The following is a 20,651-nucleotide window of genomic DNA, read 5'->3' on the forward strand; positions in this document are numbered from 1 at the left end:
CGGTATAACTCTTTTACTTCTCCCAACAAAATACAGCCCGACATCCCACACTGCATTAAACTGTTCTTATAACATACATAGATGAACTGACTAGCAATAAGAAAGAAACAATCAAATACAAATGATTTACCTACATTGCCTAAGCACAAACTTTTATCTTATTTGTAATTAAAATATCGTGCACGAGAGAATTTAAATTTGAAACTAACTCGCGCATGCGCAGTCTGCTTTACACCCCATTCGCTGTGTAACCGTTTTGGTGGGAAACGGGAAAACCTAGAAAGTTGCAATATTTTTCTGTGAAATAAACCTATAAAGGTGTTCGCAACGGCAATTTACTATTATCTGAATAATCCTTCGGAACTAGAATGTATTCTGCGGAGGAGCTAGAAGCTTTGAGCTACCGTGAATTACAGAAACTCGCAAAAAACAGAAAATTACGACAGTCTGGTAAAGGGATAACAAAGGTTAGTGAATTTACCATCTCACATCTCTCCTACTTGATTGGCATCTTTATGCCTTTTGTGAATAATGAAAAACAGTATATTGCCGTTTACATCAGCTTTAATGATTTCTCGTTCATATTTTGGAATGTTATTGGCCAAGCTTTTCAGTCACCACGCAAATTTGGTCGGAAGGAGTAATTCAGTTTGTAAATACAAATGTCTTCTACTTTGATTTTAGATCGCGACATAATTTCCTTGGTCTTAATTTTTGTGTCCTCATAAATGTCTTATTTTGTGAACATGCTATACTCTTAGAGTCTATGATGGATGAAGAATAATTAAAGCCGCTCCAATATTTTGGAATGCATACTCTTGAACAAACATAGGCTATGTTTAATTCACCTGGTCCTTCGTTTACTGACATAACTTGTTTTAAGCGGAGCTAAAACTTGTCAAGTGCCACCACCTGTATGAATGCAACTGTTATTGAAGTTGCTGCACTAAAATATTAAGTTACTTTGCTGTAGTCGTCACGTGCTGAAATGCAGCACGTATTTTGGTTATGTCATTTGTATTAGTCAGTGCTTACCAAACCAACCAATTGCCAAACAATATTTAATTAATTAATATTTGCCCTTGACCCTCACTCATAGGCTAATATTCTCACTTAATTTAAAAACCATTATGAACATTTAAATGGGTGCAGTTACCTGTGCATTCTTACGTTACTAGCTACTTCACTCGAAGTGTAAACCTCATGAAAACTCTTCGTTATTCTGCATTCCTCTGCGGCAATGAGAAAATAAGAATTACTGATAACCAGGCATTCAGCCTGCTATCGTATGTTTCAAAGTTGGACATCTTAACATTCTTCCCTTCCGTGCCCTTCTAATATTTCATGCTGTTTACATATATTGTACCCCTTAAGGTAATCTGTTAGAGTTCACTGGTCAGAATCACAATTCTTTACCACAATAAAGCATATTTTTTAGTTTTAAAATGACTGGAGTGTCATAAAGGGCGAGGATTTCTTTGTTGGCTATTATATTATAAGGGTATGGTTGTCCAGTTGTTAGTGCGGCCCTGCTGACTCGTGGGGTCAAGCTTGATTCCATGTGGTGCCTATGAGCACCCTCAGCATCACCTAAGCTATAGGATTATGTTGGGTATTTATTATCTTAGGATACCGTAGTGGACCCCAGTCCACTGGTGTGTGAATTTCACACATGATAGGAGGCTTACCCAATCCTGGGCTTGAATTAGTTGAGCTATCTTTAAGTTGTTCAAGTGTATTATAAAATACTTTTATGAGATATTTTTAAAATTTTAATTTTTATTGAAAATTATATTCTATCTAATAATGAAGCCAGAGAAATGAAATAAGTTACTCGGTAAAGCCTCACTCTCTTGTGTGTGTGGAATTGCAAAGTTACTTATTTTATTTCAGTATGCTGTGTAAATTCCATATTGTTACGCTGGAGACAACAAATTTCATTTATCTAGAGCTTTTAATTAATTAAACTTTTACATTTTTAGAAAGTGTTGGTGTCGGTGCTGTTGGACTCAGTCACTGAATCTTCTGAGTGTGATGACTCCTTGCCCTTGCAAGAGGTAAGACTCATAAGAAGATATGCTATTATGTTAAATATCACTTATGTTCACAAGTTTCATTGTAATAATGCTTTTCTAGTTGGAAGTAAAATTGTTGCATCCAGTTTCTTCCCCTGAACAAAGTTCATTTGAAGAACGAAGCTTTTTGGATGTGGGTAAGTTAGAATGTTTTGAAATAATTGTAGAAATATTTTTGTGGTCATTGCATGTTTCCTTAAAAGAAATGTAAGGATATAAATGATGTGTTATTCATCTTTTGCAGAGAGAGAGTTAAATGATAGCAATAAAGAAAATACTAACAGGCGAAGATTAACATACGAAATTACTGAGCCAAAGCATGAAAGTCCTTTGGCTTTGGAAATACAGAGCAAGAAAGCTTCTGGTCAACTCCAGGGGAAAGCAGATGAGCAGAAAACTACAAAGAGGGTTAGGATTCATGAAAGCCCCTCGGTTAGTGGTTTGAAATCCCCTAAGTTCACTACAAAAGTAGTGAAAACACCAGTGCCCAGCAGGAAATCATCTGGCAGACCTGGAGCACTAGGGCGATGTAAAACTCCTACAGTGACTCAGAATAATGCAAGTGAAGTTAAGGCTGCTAGTCAAGAATTATCTGTGAAAAAATCAGCACTTGCAAGTGAGTAAAAGTGAACATTTTCTCTTTGGATGTATTTTTTATTTACATTTTTTTAGAAAATGGGTTCCTAGCACTCCTCTGGTGTGTCCATTAGGTTTGGTCGGAAAGATTTTAATTTTGACACAATAGGCATCTCAATTTGAAAATTTTGCTTTGGAATGAGTTAACATCCATTTCTGAGGTCCCTTTTATGATCATGAGAGGGTTTAAAAAATTGATGGCCATAGATACTTATGTAAAACTTAAAGGCAGTGCCTATTGCATGTGTCCACAATATAATCTTTTATCTAGTGCAGTATTCAGTGTGTAAAATTCAGATTTTCACTTGCTAAGTGGGGTAGCTATGTTTCTATTGCGTGGAAAAGTGTATGAATAGGTTTTTGGTAAAGTGTAAAAATACCTGATTATAATTGAACTCTTCAAACTTAATTCAAACAAGTAATTAGTTTCTTTTAATCATACAGGTATTTTTTGCAAAACCATGATTGAATTGGAAACAAATGTGTATATTCAGATACTTAAGTGAACCTATTCATCTAATTCAAAATGTGACTGGGGATCGAGATGGTGCAGGGGCTAACATACTGGCTTCCCACCCAAAGGGCCCGGGTTCAAATCCCAGTGGTGTTGAATATTTTTCAGAGGTATCTCGATCCCTACTTGAGGTGCTTTGTGGAGGGCACTTAGAGTGAGTACGCCGTCCGTCGGATGGGACGTTAAGCTGCGGACCCCTTGGCGCCTTTCGTAAAGAGTAGGCTAATGCCGACACCGGGTTTCTCTCCACCCTTCATCCTTTCCTGTCCATCCCCTATGGCGCAAATGACCTCAGCTGTCGGTCGCCTCCCATAAAAATACTACTACCACTCAAAATGTGACAGTTGTGTATTTTTCTTCTAAATTTGGCATTAGGAACATCTTTTGAGTATCAGATAGTAATCACCATGTTTTCTTGGCAATTTTTTGGCAAAGCTTTCTTGTCAAAACATCCTATGGTAGTGAGAGCCAATAAAATGTGTCCTGAATGTTGATTACACCAATTGTATAGGGCTTAATATTTGGTGAGCTCACCACCTAGCCAACAGTTAGGTTGATTACTATTTTGGTTGGTATCTATTTTTTTAGGTTGTCGGAGATAAGCATCACATTAAAATGGAATAAAAAAGATAAATTTTGAAAGGGTATGGAGCTCGTGGCATTTGTTTCTATAAGGAAAGCAATTAAATTGGACCTTAGTTTTGACCATCCAAAAATAATAAAATGTGTGCTTCTTGAAATTTCATAATGCATATATTCAACTTAAATATTATAAATCGCTAGTTATTATTAAAATGCTTGTGGGATAAAAACAATCATTTGTTAGAACTGTAGAAGATGAAGTGGTTACTACTTTCAATAAGAATATACAATTTTTTGGATGTCTTATTGAATATAATAATATAATAATAATTTATAATAATATAATTTATAAAAGGCAGTTTACAGAGCAAAACTTTATTATCTTCAATTATATGTTGAAGTCCCATGATTGGTCTGATTTATACCAACTCAGATCATACAATGACTCATTTGAGTATTTTTATTCTTCATATCAATATTACTTTGACATTTGTTTTCCATTGGTCTCCCACAAAACTAGAAACTTGTCCTTAAATACTAGAAACCATTGGGTCACCGATGAAATACAATGCCTCTCGAAAAAAATGAAGGAGTTAGCTATCTCTTATAAAAATAAATGTAACTCGATAGACTGCTTGGAGTATAGAACACTGAAAAAGATGTACCGTCAAAAGTTACAACTGGCTAAAAAAACATTTAACAACTGTAGAATTCTCAATGCCGATAACAAATCTAAAGAAATTTGGAATATTATAAAGGAAGCTAAGTGTTCTATCAATAATCATCATGATTTCAAATTACAGGACTCCACCGGTAATGTTATTTCTGATTACTCTCAAATGGCATCCAACTTAAATGACTTCTACTTGTCCCACCAGACTACTACAAATACTCCAATTCCTGTTAATTATCCTCTAATCCCAAGCCTGTCTAATTCATTGTACCTGCTTCCTTGTACTGAACTGGAACTGATGAACATCATTAAAAAATTCCCTAACAAAAGTAGTCCTGGTACAGATGGTATCCCAGGGGTTGTGATAAAAAAATCAATTAATTCTATCAAGGAACAGATACTCTTCCTAATTAATAAATCCCTACAACTTGGTGTTTTTCCTGATGCCATTAAAATTGCCAAAGTTGTACCACTTTATAAAGGGAAAGGTAGTGAGCAGGATATGAATTCTTACCGTCCAATATCTTTATTAAACCAGATAGGGAAACTATTTGAAAAGGTCTTCCATAATCGACTTACATCATTTCTTGAATCTTTTAATCTCTTGTCTGGCTCACAGAATGGTTTTAGGAAATGCAGATCTACATCTACAGCTACCTATCACCTCGTAAACCTAATACTTTCAAATCTTGATAATAGAATTGAAACCTTGGGACTATTCTTCGATTTTTCCAAGGCTTTTGACCTAGTTAATCATCAGTTACTCTTGTCCAAATTAGGACACTATGGCATCAGAGGTATCCCTTATAACTGGATCAAATCTTACCTCAGCGCAAGGCACCAACAGGTTATTTTGTCAAAGAACGGTACTAATTTTACTTCTCCTAGTAAAGAAGTTACATTAGGTGTACCCCAAGGCTCAGTCTTGGGCCCTATCCTATTTTTACTTTACATTAATGACTTACCAAAAGTTCTGCAGTCAGTTCCAGGAGCCGAGCCAATTTTATATGCTGATGACACTAACGTAATTGTATCAGCACCATCGTTAAACAACTTGACCTTGACAGCAGCTAGAGTTTCCGAACTTCTTTGTGAATGGTGTTCACAAAATTCTCTGAAACTCAACCCTGACAAGTCTGGACTCATATACTTCTCTAATAAAAATAAAGCCCCTGCTTCATTGGCCATTGACGTAGGGGGAACGTGTGTACCTCAAATTTCTAGATCCAAGTTTTTGGGAGTTGTTATAAATAAAAATTTATCATGGGATGAACACATATGCAATCTTCGTAGCAGGTTAAATTCCATTTGCTTTCTTATTAGAAGTATTAGGAAATCTGTAAGCCTTGATATCTTACTTTCAATTTATTACGGAGAATTTTATTCTTTAATTATCTATAGTATTCTGTTCTGGGGTTCTTCCCCTCATTCTGATTCAATTTTTAAAGCTCAAAAATGTTTAATACGATTAATATGCAATGCTCCCTACAATGCACCTTGTCTTTCCTTCTTCAAAAGGTTAAATATTCTGACTGTTTCATGTATTTACATTTATGTCGTATGCATTTTCGCTAAAAGTAATATATCCAATTATATGACAAATGACAACGTTCATTGCCACCACACCAGAGCCTGCAGAGACCTGCATCAAACTTATTGCAGGACTTTAAATACATCCCTGGGGCCTAAATCAATGGGTCTTCTTGCACTGAACAGGCTCCCTTACGATTTTAAGTACGTAAAGGATCCAGTCCTGTTCAAAAAGAAATTAATATCATTTTTAAGGAAAGAACAGTTTTATTCTGTAATGGAATTCATGGAGAAAAAATAACCATACTGAATATGGAATATATTTTATGCAAAAAATTTATTATTGTGTCATGCTTTTCTGAATTTCATCATTGTTTAACATCTATATGTACATATGACGTGTCCTATACACTTATATGATGTATCTATTACACTGTGTCAGTGTCTTCTGGGCAAATAAAGATTATTATTATTATTATAATCCAGTGTGTTTAGCATTTAAATGAAGCTTGTAAATGTTTTAATGAACTTTTTCTAATTTTGAAAATAATACAGACTTTCGATACTCAGTTCTGGTGTGTTTCTTGATCAAATGCCACAGGTTTTTGTAGCTCCTGTTTGCAAAAGTGAAACTAATGATTACATCATGATAAACTATTCTTTTCATTATCATGAAAATGTGGGTTTTCAAATAGCTCAACGAGCTGCTTATGTAATTCAAACACCTATGTCATTTTGTTCATAGGTCATTCTAAGACTCCGATGGCCCAAAAGACACCTCGCTTGAACAAGGCAGTAGTTCTAAGATTGGCATCATCGGTGAAAAAAACAAATGAAAGTAAGTATATCGTACTCTGTGAAAAGTTTGCAGTGGGTCTTTCAATTCCATCATTTTTATTCTTTCCATCACAAATCAACCTTAAAGTGAATGATGAATCTTCTCTTTTGGTATGTTTTATGCATTCTTGTGATTTTATTGTCCCGCATACTGTAAGGTGAGGAAAATTACTAACTTGTGGCATGCTGTTAGTGGGCTAACCGACAGTGCAAACATTCATACCCTGCCTCAGAGATGGGTATGGTGAATTGATATTTCTACACCTGGTAATCTGATGTGAAGTCAGAGTGGCTGATTGTGATTCAAGAGTTAAGAATCATCTGCAATGTAAAAAAATCATATATTAGTTTAAAATTGTTCTGATTGAGATCAGGTATGACTTAGATGATGATAGCCCAGGTCAAGGTTGAATTAACGGTGAAATTGCGAGGGCACTAAGGGAATTGAAATCGAATAAGAGCATAGCGATAGAAAACATACTTCCTGAACTAAGGTTTTGGAAAATTGGGTGTGAGAGTTTTAACGGACTAATTTTTAGCATTTATGAGAGGAATTTGGTTGGAAGACTTTTTCAGATTAGTGCTAGTTCTTATTAAAAAATGTCATTGGCTACAATATGTGAGGATTACAAAATAAGTTTGATTTCCCACTCAGCAGAAGTTGGTTTCAGGATCATCAACAAAAGAATGGAGAGCAGGGCAAATGATTACTTAGGAGATGACCCTTAAGAGTTCAGGAAGGGGAGAGGCACGGGTGATGCCGTTGCGGTAATGGGATCACTGATAGAGAGGAATATGGAATACAATCAGAACGTGTTTGCCTATTTCCTAGATTTCAAAAAGACGTTTTATCGAGTGAATTGGGAAAACTAATGAATGTATTGCAGAAAATAGGAATAGATTGGAGGGATCGGAGACTAATCTGTAGCCTGTACATGTCTCAGACTGCTCAGGTGTGAATGGGGGATGGAGAGTTCAGATGAGTAGTTTTAGGAAGAGGAGTAAGGCAGGTTATCCATTATCACTCGTGCTATTCAACATATGCATGTAGGAAATGATTAAAAAGGCATGGGACGAACCGGAGATGAAAGTCAGCCAGGAATTCATAAAATCAGTTAGTTTTGCTAATGATCATGCATCAGTTTGTCAGTCAGCCAAGTAAGCATTGCTGAGTGCATTGGAAGGTCAGTGTAATGGGTGTGTGATTAGCATAAATGTCGATAAGACAAAGGTTATAACGTTTTTTTGGAAAAAGGCTAAGGTTAACATTAAAATCAGAGGTCAAAAACTAGAGTAGGTGGAACAGTTTACATATCTTTAAAGTCTTTTGGACCAAAATGGTCAAAGTGAGAGGGCATGAGGAGAAGAATTGCATTATGAGCAGTTTTCACGAGCAGAGACTTAATGGCACAGATGTTGACTAGGGATATTAAAAAAAGGCTCATCAAAACTTTGATATGGAGTTTAGTTATGTGCAATGAGGAAACATGATCATTGAAGCAGGATGATTGGTGCAATTTGGATGCCTTTGAAATGTGGCTTTGGAGAAGGTTAAATGGACATTAACTAAAACAAATGAGGAGGTGCTGAGTATGTTGGGGTAGGATTGTTGTGAGCAATTCTAAGGAGACAGGAAAAATAGATGCAGTTGAAGACTGAAAAAGGGGAGAATGTTAGGCAAAGGAGGAAGGGTTATGGATTAGGATAGGAATGTTGGATGGAATGAGGGGCGGAAGAAAGTGTACAGGGATGAAGAGGGGCTGGTTTAGAGTAGGATAATAGGCTGTGTTTTCTTATGAGAGACAAGAATTACTTGGCAGTATGCCAATCCATACCTACCTTTAGATAATTACCTATAACAAAAAGAAAAGGTCTGATTAAATGCAGCTAGGTGTCCCTTGACCTGGTAAATTCAGGGAATTTTGATCTCCTGAAAGGGAAATGACCAAATGATTGGAAAAAAATCTGTAAGTGACATATTTTAAGCGGGGAAGTTTCTACCTCACCTGTCATTTTGTATTTAAACGGTGCTACTAATTGAGCTGAGGTATCTCTTTTATTTGTAGGCCTTCCCTACTTCACCATCAATTGTGCTACATTGATAGCACAAGTGGAGGCAGGGGTTTCTTGCTTTACCTGAAGATGAATGCAATAGCATTTTGTTCTTAAGAATTTGTTATGTAGAAACAATTTTAGTTTGTTTATTTTTATTCCGGTGCCTTTACATTAATGTAGTTTTTAAAAATTAAATTAGTATTTAATTTTCTTCTTCCATCATTAAGTTATCAAGAAATGATTTTTCTTGTGGCTGTGTATAGTATTCAGGACTCCTGCTGTTTGATGAAAGTGATCAGTCAAGTTTGATGAAACCAATGCATCACTATTTTTTTCAGAAAATTATTTATATTTTCCTGGACATCAATGCTCCTCTAAGGGACTGTTCTTCCACTGTCATTAAGTCACATTTACAAAAGTGAATTTCTGATCAGGGTAGTTTTATAACGGTATAATATTCTGTTATTAACTTATACCACTGGAATAGCATGTGGTACTTTTAAGTGCATGATATCATATTGAGACTACCAGCATTTCATTTTGATTTTAAACACCTGCTTTCAATTAATATTAGCATAGGACTGATGTTTATTCCAGAAGGCACTTATTTGAAGATGTGGAGCATCCTAGTAAATTGAAAGTATTACCTGGAGAATGCTAAATTGGCGGAACAACCTTAGGCTATTTCTATATCATTTATTGAATTGTGTGGGTTCAATTAGGGGAAATTCAGGGGAAATCAGACCTCCGTAAGAGTAATTAATGAAATATTTCTGTTCCAAGTTCAGATAATTTATTTGTAATTCAAAATATTGATGAAGATAGAATTCTAGCTAAAACTTGCACAATTTGCCATCTGATTCTGGGTACATTTGGGGAGAATGCTGTCTAAAGGAAAGAAAATATTTTGTAAATATTGTTATGTCTTCCTGTTTAATCGTGTATTTTTGACTCTCCTAGGGAATCGGAGTAGAATCCCCAAGCTTGATGTGAAGAAACCTCCTAATTTTGCCAACATCCATCAAAATGCTTTTGAAAAGATGGATTCCTTATGGGATGTTGAGCATCAACGTGTTTTGAGGAGAAGAAATGCCCAGGGAAGTGGTGCTGTTTTTAATTTTCAGGGTAAAACGGAACCTCCAAAGAAGATGAATTCAAATGTAAGTTGCTGAAACTCTTGCTGATGGCTGAAGTTTTTCTTAATTTTTAACTGGCGCATTTGATTCTAAATTCATGTGATCGAGATCGCCAGAAGAGGCAGCAATTTTTAAATAGCCAACCATAATGGGGATAGTTAACTTTATTGACGTGGTAACATATTTAACATTATGGCTGGTTACAGTGGAAGCTCCTTATAACCAGAGCTTACATAATTGCTTGGTGTCAAAAATTTTAAAATCACTTATTTACTAATTTCTATGATTTTTCCATGTATAATAGTAAAAATTTTATTTTCCCAAGGATTGGTGTACAATAGCAGTATATGACGCACCATAAAAAATAGGAATTCTGAAGGAGTTAAATCTTATAATAGCTATTAATGTGGGCACTTAACATCATTGATATAAAGATATCCACTGGGAAACTATAAATAATAGTTTTTCTTACATTTTAATTGACTTCATAGGATATTCATTGCCATAAAAAGTTCCGATGACTGCCCCCCTCTGGTTATGCTAGTTTAGATATCACAAGCATTGCTGTCAAAGGCTAGAGGTCATGAATCATATCTTGGAATGGATTGATAATGTAATCTAATAATGCCGTGACTTTGAAATTGTTCATTTAAAATCTTATTTCTTAAATTTTAGGTAATCATTGGAGTGTTATTGCAGGGCAATGGATGTTATCTTGACATACATATTTTTCAAATGCAAAATCACCTACTATTTACATTTGCTAATGTGGCATAGATAAAAGTGGACACAAAAGCCTTTTTTTCAACCAAAATATGGTACTAATTAGCTCACATGAACAAATCAAAATTCTCAAAATGTTTCAGTCACTTAAATTCTGGCCATTCCTTAATATTTTTGTCATTGCTATCATCGGTAGAAATCCTAGGCACTTCTTGTGTCTCATATGCTGGCTGGGAATGAACAAAGATTACAGGCACCAACTTCGCAAAAAATCAAAACTTCTTTCTTGGCATCAAGTTTTATTGAGTGGAAATGTAAATTCAAAGACGCTGGCAAATCATTTTTGACATCACAACAATCCTCTGCATCCACCACCTTTTGACACAACGTATTATCCAGAGGGTGTTTTTACAGGAAAGAGGTTGTGGAACAGTTAATTAGTTCCAGTCTTAATCCTGTTGTCATTGTTGGTATTTAATACATTTCCCTGATACTGATCTATGGTGACAAAATCAATTGGAAATGGCAGAATTCAATCCTAATCCATTTTTGAGCAGTGACGGTGCCATAGACTAATTGAAATGCTGTTCCCCAGAAAATAAATGAACCACAAAAAGAATGTTCCCCTGATCATTACAAATGCCCCAGACAGTTGAAAATATGGGTACTTAGCCATAATATGAAGATGTAAATTTATGATTTCTATGTTTACCCAGATCTTTTATCATTCTTAAAATCAAATGATTATTGTGGATGCCATCTGTAGGGCTACCTATTACCAATTTATTATGCATGAAAATCATAAAACAATAAACTGTACCTCAGGTATTCTTTGTAATACCAATATTCTTTTTATGTGCCATACTTATTGGTCTTACACTGTATTTTGGTATTCTTTTCAAGAGTAGTGGTAATATTGGAATGGCTTGTTTTTCAGAATCTGTTATGCCTCCATGTTCTGAGAGAATATTAGATGAAATTTATTAGATAACCATCTATTACTATGATATATTTTTGATAGATCAAAGTACAAAGTTGTTCTGTTTGTGATGTAGATTTCAAGCCCATGCTATCTTGGGTCATTAATGATGAGATTGATTTGGTTCAGCTTTCCACTTAATTTTTCAATCTGCTACCCTTTTCATGCCATTATATTTCTTCTCTATCGTGTCTGAAATTACATTTTTGTTTTTTATTTTTCATTTGAGGAATTCCTCTGTTGTTCTTCCCGTTTGTCCTTCCCATTTACTTGTCCTTATGCAAGTATCTTCAGGACATTCGTTCTCTTAAGATGATGTATTATTAGAATTAACTCCCCATTATCTAAATTGATGGTAGATTATCTATACTATGCAAAACTTTGTGGCACAATTGATATGCATACGTGGGCCATTCAGTTGGTCCTTCAGATAAAAAAGAAAATCAAATTACTTTGGGTAGATTTATTTTTATTTTTCAATATAATCTTTTTGTGGCTTGACATGCTTTTCCCAGTGTTTCTCCAACTTTTTTTTGGCTATTTTGAAAATTTACCTTACAATTTCGTTTATTCTACACTAAGAGCAATTGTGGCACCCATGTTCCTGAGATTTTTTTCACTCACGAATTTTAGTGAAAAATTTAAAACCCTATTGTTTAATATGCCTTGCGGCCTCAATTACTTTGCAAACTTTAATTCATCGATCAGTCAAAACCCTATTGTGGATTTTAGCTATCATTTTGGAGGAAGTCATTTCCAGTGGATGTCTGGAATGATGTTCATCATTAATGTGTGTACGACCACATTTAAATTCATTTACGCAATTGCAAACAGTCGAAATAGAGGATCGGATGTGCCATGAACTTCATCCAACCTGGCTTTGATCTCTTTAGGTGTTAAACCTTTTAAATAGAAGTGTTTAATAACTGCACAGGATGCATTTTTTTCCATTTTTATAAATAAAAAATTCCTTGGTGCTCTATCGACAATGAAAAGGAAACTTTAACAGCTGTCTAGGGAGAGATAAGGCTGAGTGTAAACAAACTTTTTCCAATGCAACGAGTGCCATCTCTTAGATTTTCTGATGACAAATTGAATGACCCATGTAAACATGATGAAAATAATTTCACTTTATTGTTTTTAATTTATTGTTTATTAAAGTTGAATGCATTAATAAAATGTAATTTTATGGCATTTGTTCGGAACTTACTTATACTAGAAGGTTAGAATATATCAATTTCATTTTTTCTTGCCTAAATTGCTCTATCTTTTCCTCCATCATCGCAGTTTCATAGAGAGGGGAAGAAAAACTAAGAGCAACTTTCCTGTTTTTGTTCCAGTTTAATGTATTCTGAGTTGAATATATCTGCTGCATTTCATTTGTCCAGAAGTGCTCTCTGACTTGATATCATTAGTATGAAGGCTTAGATGACTTTGGATCAGAAATACCGAAGAAGTACAATTATTTCAAAAGGCAAAAAGAGGACATTTTCATACTTTGTTTTTCAGGATGAGAAGTTCCAAAAAAATTGCCATTAAAGCACCAGCTACATTTGTTATGCTAAATAAAACATATCATCCGTTCCCCTCAGATGAAAATGCCTGTTTTTTATCACCATACGTAATGGCTATATATTTCTGTAATTAGCTTTGCATTTCTTGAAAAGTCCTTAGTATAGAATGGAGGTCTAAATTAAAGTGCTATACATGTTTTTTATCTTAAACAAAACAAGTTTTTAGAGTGAAGGACAATAAGTTTGTCTTATTACATATCTAGAAATTGGAATTTGGTTAAGTAATCTCTGTATTTATGTACTGCTCATTCCTTGAGATATGAATGAACACCTTAAGATTTTACAATCATTGAAGTTTGCTGTTTACATATTTATTCCGTAAATCATTGATCATCCAGCATTAATGCATGTTGTGTATATATCTAAAAGATTAAACTTATGGCTAATTCTTCAAGACCAACCTCATTGGTCCCCGACTCAAAACTTTCAAATGAAAAGAGTGCGAAATCAGCCTAGGGAGTTAGGTTATATATGTTATCTTGGGGGGGAGGGGGTAGATTAAGGTAAGAGATGACAACAGTTATGCATTGAATGTCAGGACAAGGTCAGGAGCTAGATATGTAAAAGCAGCTAATGGGGCATGAAGCAGTTAATGTTAGTTATACCTGCTATATTACAGTCTGGTATAACTAACAAAAGAGGCTCTTTCTAAAATGCATGGGAGAGAGGCATCTTGAAAATATGCTCTGGAATTGCCAGCTTAAGAACCGTAACCATTGGTCTTCCCCCCCTTTAAGTTTGACAATATCTATCCATAAAACCATAAACACATTAATCAACCAGAAGGTTGTGGTTTGGTAGGTGATGATAGAGTTCACCCAGTACCAAGCCTCATGGCGTGTGAAATTCAGACATCAGGGTAGGGGGGCCAATTCCTTTCCCTGTGCCGGTTATGGTTTCCCAGGAAGATCTGGTACCCAAAATATCACATAGCTTGGGTGTAGCTGCAGGTGCCCAGAGAGGCTTGCCTGGGAATCAAACCCTCCGGTCAGTAGTCCAGCGCTCTACCCCCTGTAATACCTTGACCCACAATTTTTAATATCTATCGTGTTGGTACAAACTAAAAATAGAAGACATTTTTATTAACCAATTTTTATTATGCCTGAGATACCACTGGTTAAATTTTACACTTATCTATCATTATTTTATTATTTCAACAGGTTAAAACAAAAAAACCACTTCCTTCAGAAACTGGAAATGCTGTTTTCAGATTTGGAGCTAGCAGTGGTATGTATTAAATGCATTATTCCTAATTGTAATATGAGATAATTAATTGTAACCAATTGTAATGGCAAGTGCATCATTACTAATGCTCACTTAATTGCTCTTCCTTTTAATGCCATTTTTGTGTTGCACTTTCTCTTCTAAACTATGAGTGTATCTAAAAAAATGAGTAAGTTTTCTGGGTTCAGTTAAATTTCTTTTCCATTCTTGATATAAAGTATGGATGAAAGGGGTTACTAAGTACAAACACAGCATTAAGTGCTATAAAATCTTGAATTACAATAAGCAATTTTTCCATTCTACTTACTCCTTGATGTTCATCAATCCATTGAACAAGCTTGTTCTTTTCCTCCTCCAGCCTCTCTTACACAATATTCTTTCCTCTATGACCGTTTCTAAGATTCCATTTCCAATCAATATGCCTTGCATTTCATACATCAAATTTGATTGTTTCCCATCAAAAGGGTGTATCTATTTTCATGAAATACTTATAGGGCTATAAAATATTGTATACATTTATGCCCCCCATGCTGTTCCCTTTCATCTTAGGCAAAATCACAAAGACTAATTCAATGGTATTTCAGGAAACTGATAACCTTTTGTTAAATTCTCCAATGTCCCCTCATCCACAAATACTTCTTCCACCTCCAAGAAATTATGACCAAATCTTTCATACTTGTCCATTCCATTTGCACTCAGCTTTTTTCTCTAAGTTTGGCCGCAAACACTTATTAAACATTCTACGGAGTAGGGTGAAAGGTTTCCGGCTTGATAAAGAAAATGAACTTTTTCGTTTTTTTATTCCGGTTTATTTTTCAACATAATCAAGTGCTATTGGGGCCTTTCTTAAATTCAGAAACCCCCTGTTTAACCGTTGAATATGATGGAGAAGAGTCTTTCAGTGTGAAATTCAGTTCATCTTTAATTTGAAGTGGTGTCAGGCCTTTTGAATAGAAGTATTTGATGACCACATGCTTCTCTGATTTTTCCATTTTTATGTAAGCAATCAAGGTATCTTATTCAGTTGGCTCTCAAATGTAAGCCAACAATGCAATTGACTTGAAAGTTAATACACCATCTAATGAAATATAAATCTATAGAATACGAGCCAAGAATTAGATCTGGTGCTGTCTCCAGGTCAGGTCTGAAACTTAACACCCAACTCTTGTATTTATATGCAAGCCAACCTGACAGGGGTAAGTTTTTATGTATTCTGGCACCACCCATTTCTCTATGTTGACAATCATTCAACAAAATATCCTTTACTCCCATATTGCATACCACAATAACTCATTGTTTAGCTATGCACACTTTCTACCTTGCTTAAATCCATCTAAAATGCCTATTCTTTTCCTTAAATTCCTAGCCTCTTCCTTGCTTTCTCAGGATTCTCCCCTGTGTTGCCATCTTCCAGCATCCTCTTGCCTCTCATTATCTCTTGCATCTGCTTGTCCTGCCTCCCTTGAATTTCTCCCATCATCTGCCTATCTACCTCTACGATGTTTAGGGCATTATTATGTGTTTTACCCTTTGGCTGATTGCCTAAAAAATGCTTTTGCATTTTCATCATCGGCTAATTAACTAATATGATGAGTTTCTCTCCTTTTTTCACTCATACTCCAGCCCTTCCCATGCCTCCCTTATCATTTCCTCTTCATATATATTAAAAAAAGCATCCCAAACCCACTTCATTTAGTCGGCAATGATGCTTATCCTGCCGTACCCAAGTTTCACTCCAATGCCATGGAGTAATTCCCTAACTTAACTCCTTTCATATTCAATTTGCCCTGAAAATTTTCATGCGAGTTAAAAAACTCACATTAATTCATCAGTACGCATTCAACTTTATTTGACTAATGCTGTCAGCTATGCTGTTATTTTTACTCTTGGTGACCTGAAGAGAATTTTGGTGAAAATTATGAGCAATGCCATTTTCAGCTTTTGTGATAAAGTTTTACAAATGAAATGTTCACTGCATTAGATAATTAAACCTAGAAAAATTTAAACTGTGACAAGAAATGCAAAGAAATTAAAATTTGATACTCTATCAACATCATACTACCTTGATCAAAAAGTTCCCGGAATAACCACCGTGTGGCGCTCCCATCGTTCCGATTTGAGTTCTGTTTTTTTTGTTAAATTGGTACATCTGTTGTTGATATTCCCTTTAAATCTTAGTGTCATAACTTGACATTTGCAAAAGTTACGCAGCCAAGAGTACATCTATCTCTGTGTGTGTTGGCGATTTTTTACAATTTCAGAAATGGATTTAAATTTGCAACAACGAACTTGTATTAAATTTTGCGTAAAAAACGGATTTAGTGGCGCACGGACGTTGGAAATGTTGGAAAAGTGTTTCGGCAACGATTCTCTAAAAAAAACGGTCGTTTACCAGTGGCACGAGCGGTTCAGAAGTGGTCGTGAGTCAATCGAAGATGATGAACGCAGTGGCAGACCATCGACATCGAAAGTCGGTGAAAAAATTGATAAAGTAAAAGAAATGTTGGTCAATAACCGCAAATTAACCATCAGAGAAATAGCGGAGGACTTGAACATTGCCTATGGATCCGCCCAAGACATTGTGGTTAATGATTTGGGTTTCCGTCGTGTAGCAGCAAAGTTGGTGCCAAAAGACCTCAATTTCATGCAAAAAAGAGACCGTGTTGACGTCGCAAAAGACATGATTTGCGAGGCTGAATCCGATCCCACATTCATCAAAAGGATCATTACTGGAGACGAGACGTGGGTTTATGAGTACGACACGCAATCCAGACATCAGGCAAGTGAATGGCGTTCACCAAATGAGCCGAGACCAAAAAAACCACGTCGTTTTCAGTCAAAAAAGAAGGCAATGCTGACGGTTTTCATGGATTACAACGGTGTAGTGCATCATGAATTTTTGCCAGAAGGCCAGACAGTAAACAAAGAGTATTATTTGGGCGTTATGAGACGTTTGCGTGAAGCAATTCGCCGAAAGAGACCAGAAATGTGGGCAGAAAACTCGTGGAATTTGCACCATGATAACGCACCGTCGCACAGTGCTATCATTATTCGTAATTTTTTGACGAAAAATGCAACAAATACCATCCAACAGCCACCGAATTCACCTGATTTGGCTCCCTGTGACTTCTTTCTGTTCAATCGAGTTAAAAAACCATTACGGGGAACGCGTTTTAGCAGCCGAGAGGAAGTAATGGAAAAATCGCAGGAAGCACTGATGGACATACCGAAAACCGAATATAAAAAATGTTTCGAGGATTGGATCAAGCGCTGGCATAAGTGTGTTGCAGTCGATGGGGATTACTTTGAAGGGGACAATATAGATTTAGATGAATAAACTTGTATTTTTAATTTTCTGAATAAATTCCGGGAAATTTTTGATCAAGGTAGTATTTGACTGTATAGTGAAGAATTTAAATAATGCATGCTAGTGAAAATGCACGATTTAGAAAAAGTAACTAATAAATGCATAGTGCTTGCAGGTTATTTATGTAAATTCTTCTGGATACAATGGCATGTTATTAATTTCTGTTTTATATTTGTGTTTTTCATGTGATGTTTGAATGAGTACTTTTTTCTCTGCAAAAACTTTAAGCTAATCATATTATAGCACAAAATAGCAATGTTGACTTATGGGGGAAAATTTCCACCATATATTGCCTACAATTAATTGACTGTGTTTGTACACTCAGGGCCATCCACAAAAGGTTCTGATTGTGCAATAAAGAAGTTACACACTAAGGATGATGCTTGCAAAGCTGTAAACAAAACGAACACAAGGGGGTAAGTAGTAGTTATTTTATCAGCAGTATGCTTGTATTTTACAAGGTCTGTCCCAAAAGTAAAAGGATTGAATCGATTAAAAAACATTCCCAGAATTGATACTTAATGCCAAAATTTTATTGCCAGGATTGATACATTCACTCAAAAGCCTTCAATGTAGCTCCCTTGTGCATCCACACACCTCGTGTGTGCCCTCGTTTTGCCCAGTTTCACACAAAATTTGATGGCGTAGTGCTGTTCCAATACACAGTTCATGATAGAGCATAACAAGGTCACATTATTGAGGTTTTGTGAAAGAACAATCCACCATCCGCAAAGGCTGGGAGCCAAATGCCACTGGCCTCCAGCCTTTCCTGAGACTCGACTCCCTCTAACTCAACCAGAGAAACGGTTGTCCTTCCATCCAGGAATAAGTAAGTTTTACTACTATTGGGACAGACCCTGTATTTGTGATTATTTTTTATGAAACACAAGGCTGCAATCACTTATCTTTGCCTTAGGTTTAACAGCTGATAGTATAGTATATGTGAATTTAGAAGTATAATTTATATGATTTTGTAAAAACCAGAAACCGGCACCTTTCTTAAAGAGTAGGCTAATGCCAATGCCGGGTTCACCTCCACCCTTCATCCTTTCCTGTCCGTCCCTAATGGTGCAAATGACTTCAGCTGTTGGTTGCCTCCCCTAAATACTACTACTACCAAAGCAATATTAAGACTAATATGATGATGCGAGTATCACACACACGAATTATGGATAATGCACAAAAAAATACTGAATCAGTTTCCAAACACACTCAAAAAATCAGGTCGAAGGCAATTCTTTGTCTAGAAAATTAAGAAAGATATATGTGTGATGTAAGAATTTTAATAATAAATTAAGAACCTTGTATTATGTTCTAAAATTTAACTTGAACTGTTATTCCATTTAATTCAACTGTATGTGGACTGGATTCAAGAATGTGCCTTGAAATCATTTAGTAAATTGATATAAAAAAGAATCATGAAATAAAAGTCATTATTTTATATGTACCGTCCACTTATAAGGTTTTTGTAATGTTGTACTTTCCACAGCTAACTGCTTTCTAGTAAAGTCAATGTAGGTTTGATAAATAGAACTACCAAGAAAGTGGTGTGATTGTTTGTGCTCAGTGAAAAAGGTTACATTTTTCTCCAGGCTTTACATTATACATTTACTCTTAGAAATAATTTCCATTGGAAAGTATATGGTGAATAAGGCTAAGCTAGAATATGTTTGGATATTAAACATAGTGGTGCTCATTATTTCATTTTTAAATGGAAAAAATTTGACAATGATTTTAATCTCATTTTTCCTCTTTATTACAGCAAAGCAATGAAAGAAGAACAGAGGTCATTCTTGAAAGGTGTAAGGCTTAATCGACGATTTCAAATGCAGATGCAGAATCGAGGGCTTCTGTAGTTCTTTTTTTAAATATATGTGGACAGATGGTTGAAATGCGTAGTAATATATGACTTTTAGGAAGACCTTTACATGTTGGACATTTAAAGTTTGTGCATACATATTTTGAATGTAATCACAGTAATGTTTCTTATAAGTAAGTTTAATTTGAGCAGAGTGAGTACACTAACTCCAATTAGAGGAAAGTTTTCCTAAAAACATCTGTTTGTGTGCCAACCATAGTTGACAAGTGTAGTAAAATTAAGTTGGGGAAAGGGGAGGGCGGTGAATAGTGTGCATTTTTTAAAAGAAAAAATTTATAGTTGGTGCATATTTACTAAATGTATTTGACAAGACTTAAGAGTTTTTTCATGCCATAAATGTATACAAATCTTGTAAAATGAAAATTATTTTTTAGCATATTGGTCCAGAAGCAAGTTTTCTGAATGATTTGATTTGTTTGTTCATGTAATTATATACTTATTTTCTTCTTTTTCATTTAACTTTCTTTGTGGCTTGTTGTGTGTTAATGGTAGTAATAATGCAGCCATTAAAATTACCTTTTGTTGTAAAGCAATTGGAAACTGCTATCAGCTGTCATAAATAGCCTATTTTATCTGTCATGCTGAGTAAGATATTTTCAATCATTAAATATAATTTCAAATGATAGGGTGTGGTTGAAATGTTATTAAGGAGCTGCTAAGGAGTAGATGTGTATATATGTATTTGTTCTCTGTGTTGACTTATAAAACACTGAATTTTTTTAAGACCTAGGTGCACTTTGGCACAGGTGTTTGTCAACATTGATGTGTAATCAAAGGTGACATTTCTAAATGAAATAAATCACTAACTGGCATTTAAAAAATTTAAAATTAAAGACTGGTGGGACCTCAGAGCAACGCTCCCATCTG

The 20,651-nt window shown here is 35.3% G+C and overlaps 1 protein-coding gene across 1 annotated transcript; it reads left to right on the forward strand.

The window, feature by feature from the left end:
• The first annotated feature begins 274 nt into the window (after positions 1-274).
• Positions 275-20,032, forward strand: LOC139695258 (uncharacterized). The gene is made up of 9 exons (XM_071593951.1): positions 275-467; positions 1,983-2,057; positions 2,137-2,212; positions 2,320-2,691; positions 6,756-6,848; positions 9,863-10,062; positions 14,475-14,541; positions 18,231-18,321; positions 19,668-20,032. Exons 1-9 carry the CDS (start codon positions 369-371, stop codon positions 19,759-19,761), a joined length of 1,167 nt encoding a protein of 388 aa, XP_071450052.1. The 5' UTR covers positions 275-368; the 3' UTR covers positions 19,762-20,032.
• Positions 20,033-20,651: the final 619 nt, after the last annotated feature.

Source organism: Hetaerina americana, unplaced genomic scaffold, assembly GCF_022747635.1.
Source record: "Hetaerina americana unplaced genomic scaffold, ioHetAmer1.1.p SCAF_6, whole genome shotgun sequence".
Taxonomy (NCBI): Eukaryota; Metazoa; Arthropoda; class Insecta; order Odonata; family Calopterygidae; genus Hetaerina; species Hetaerina americana.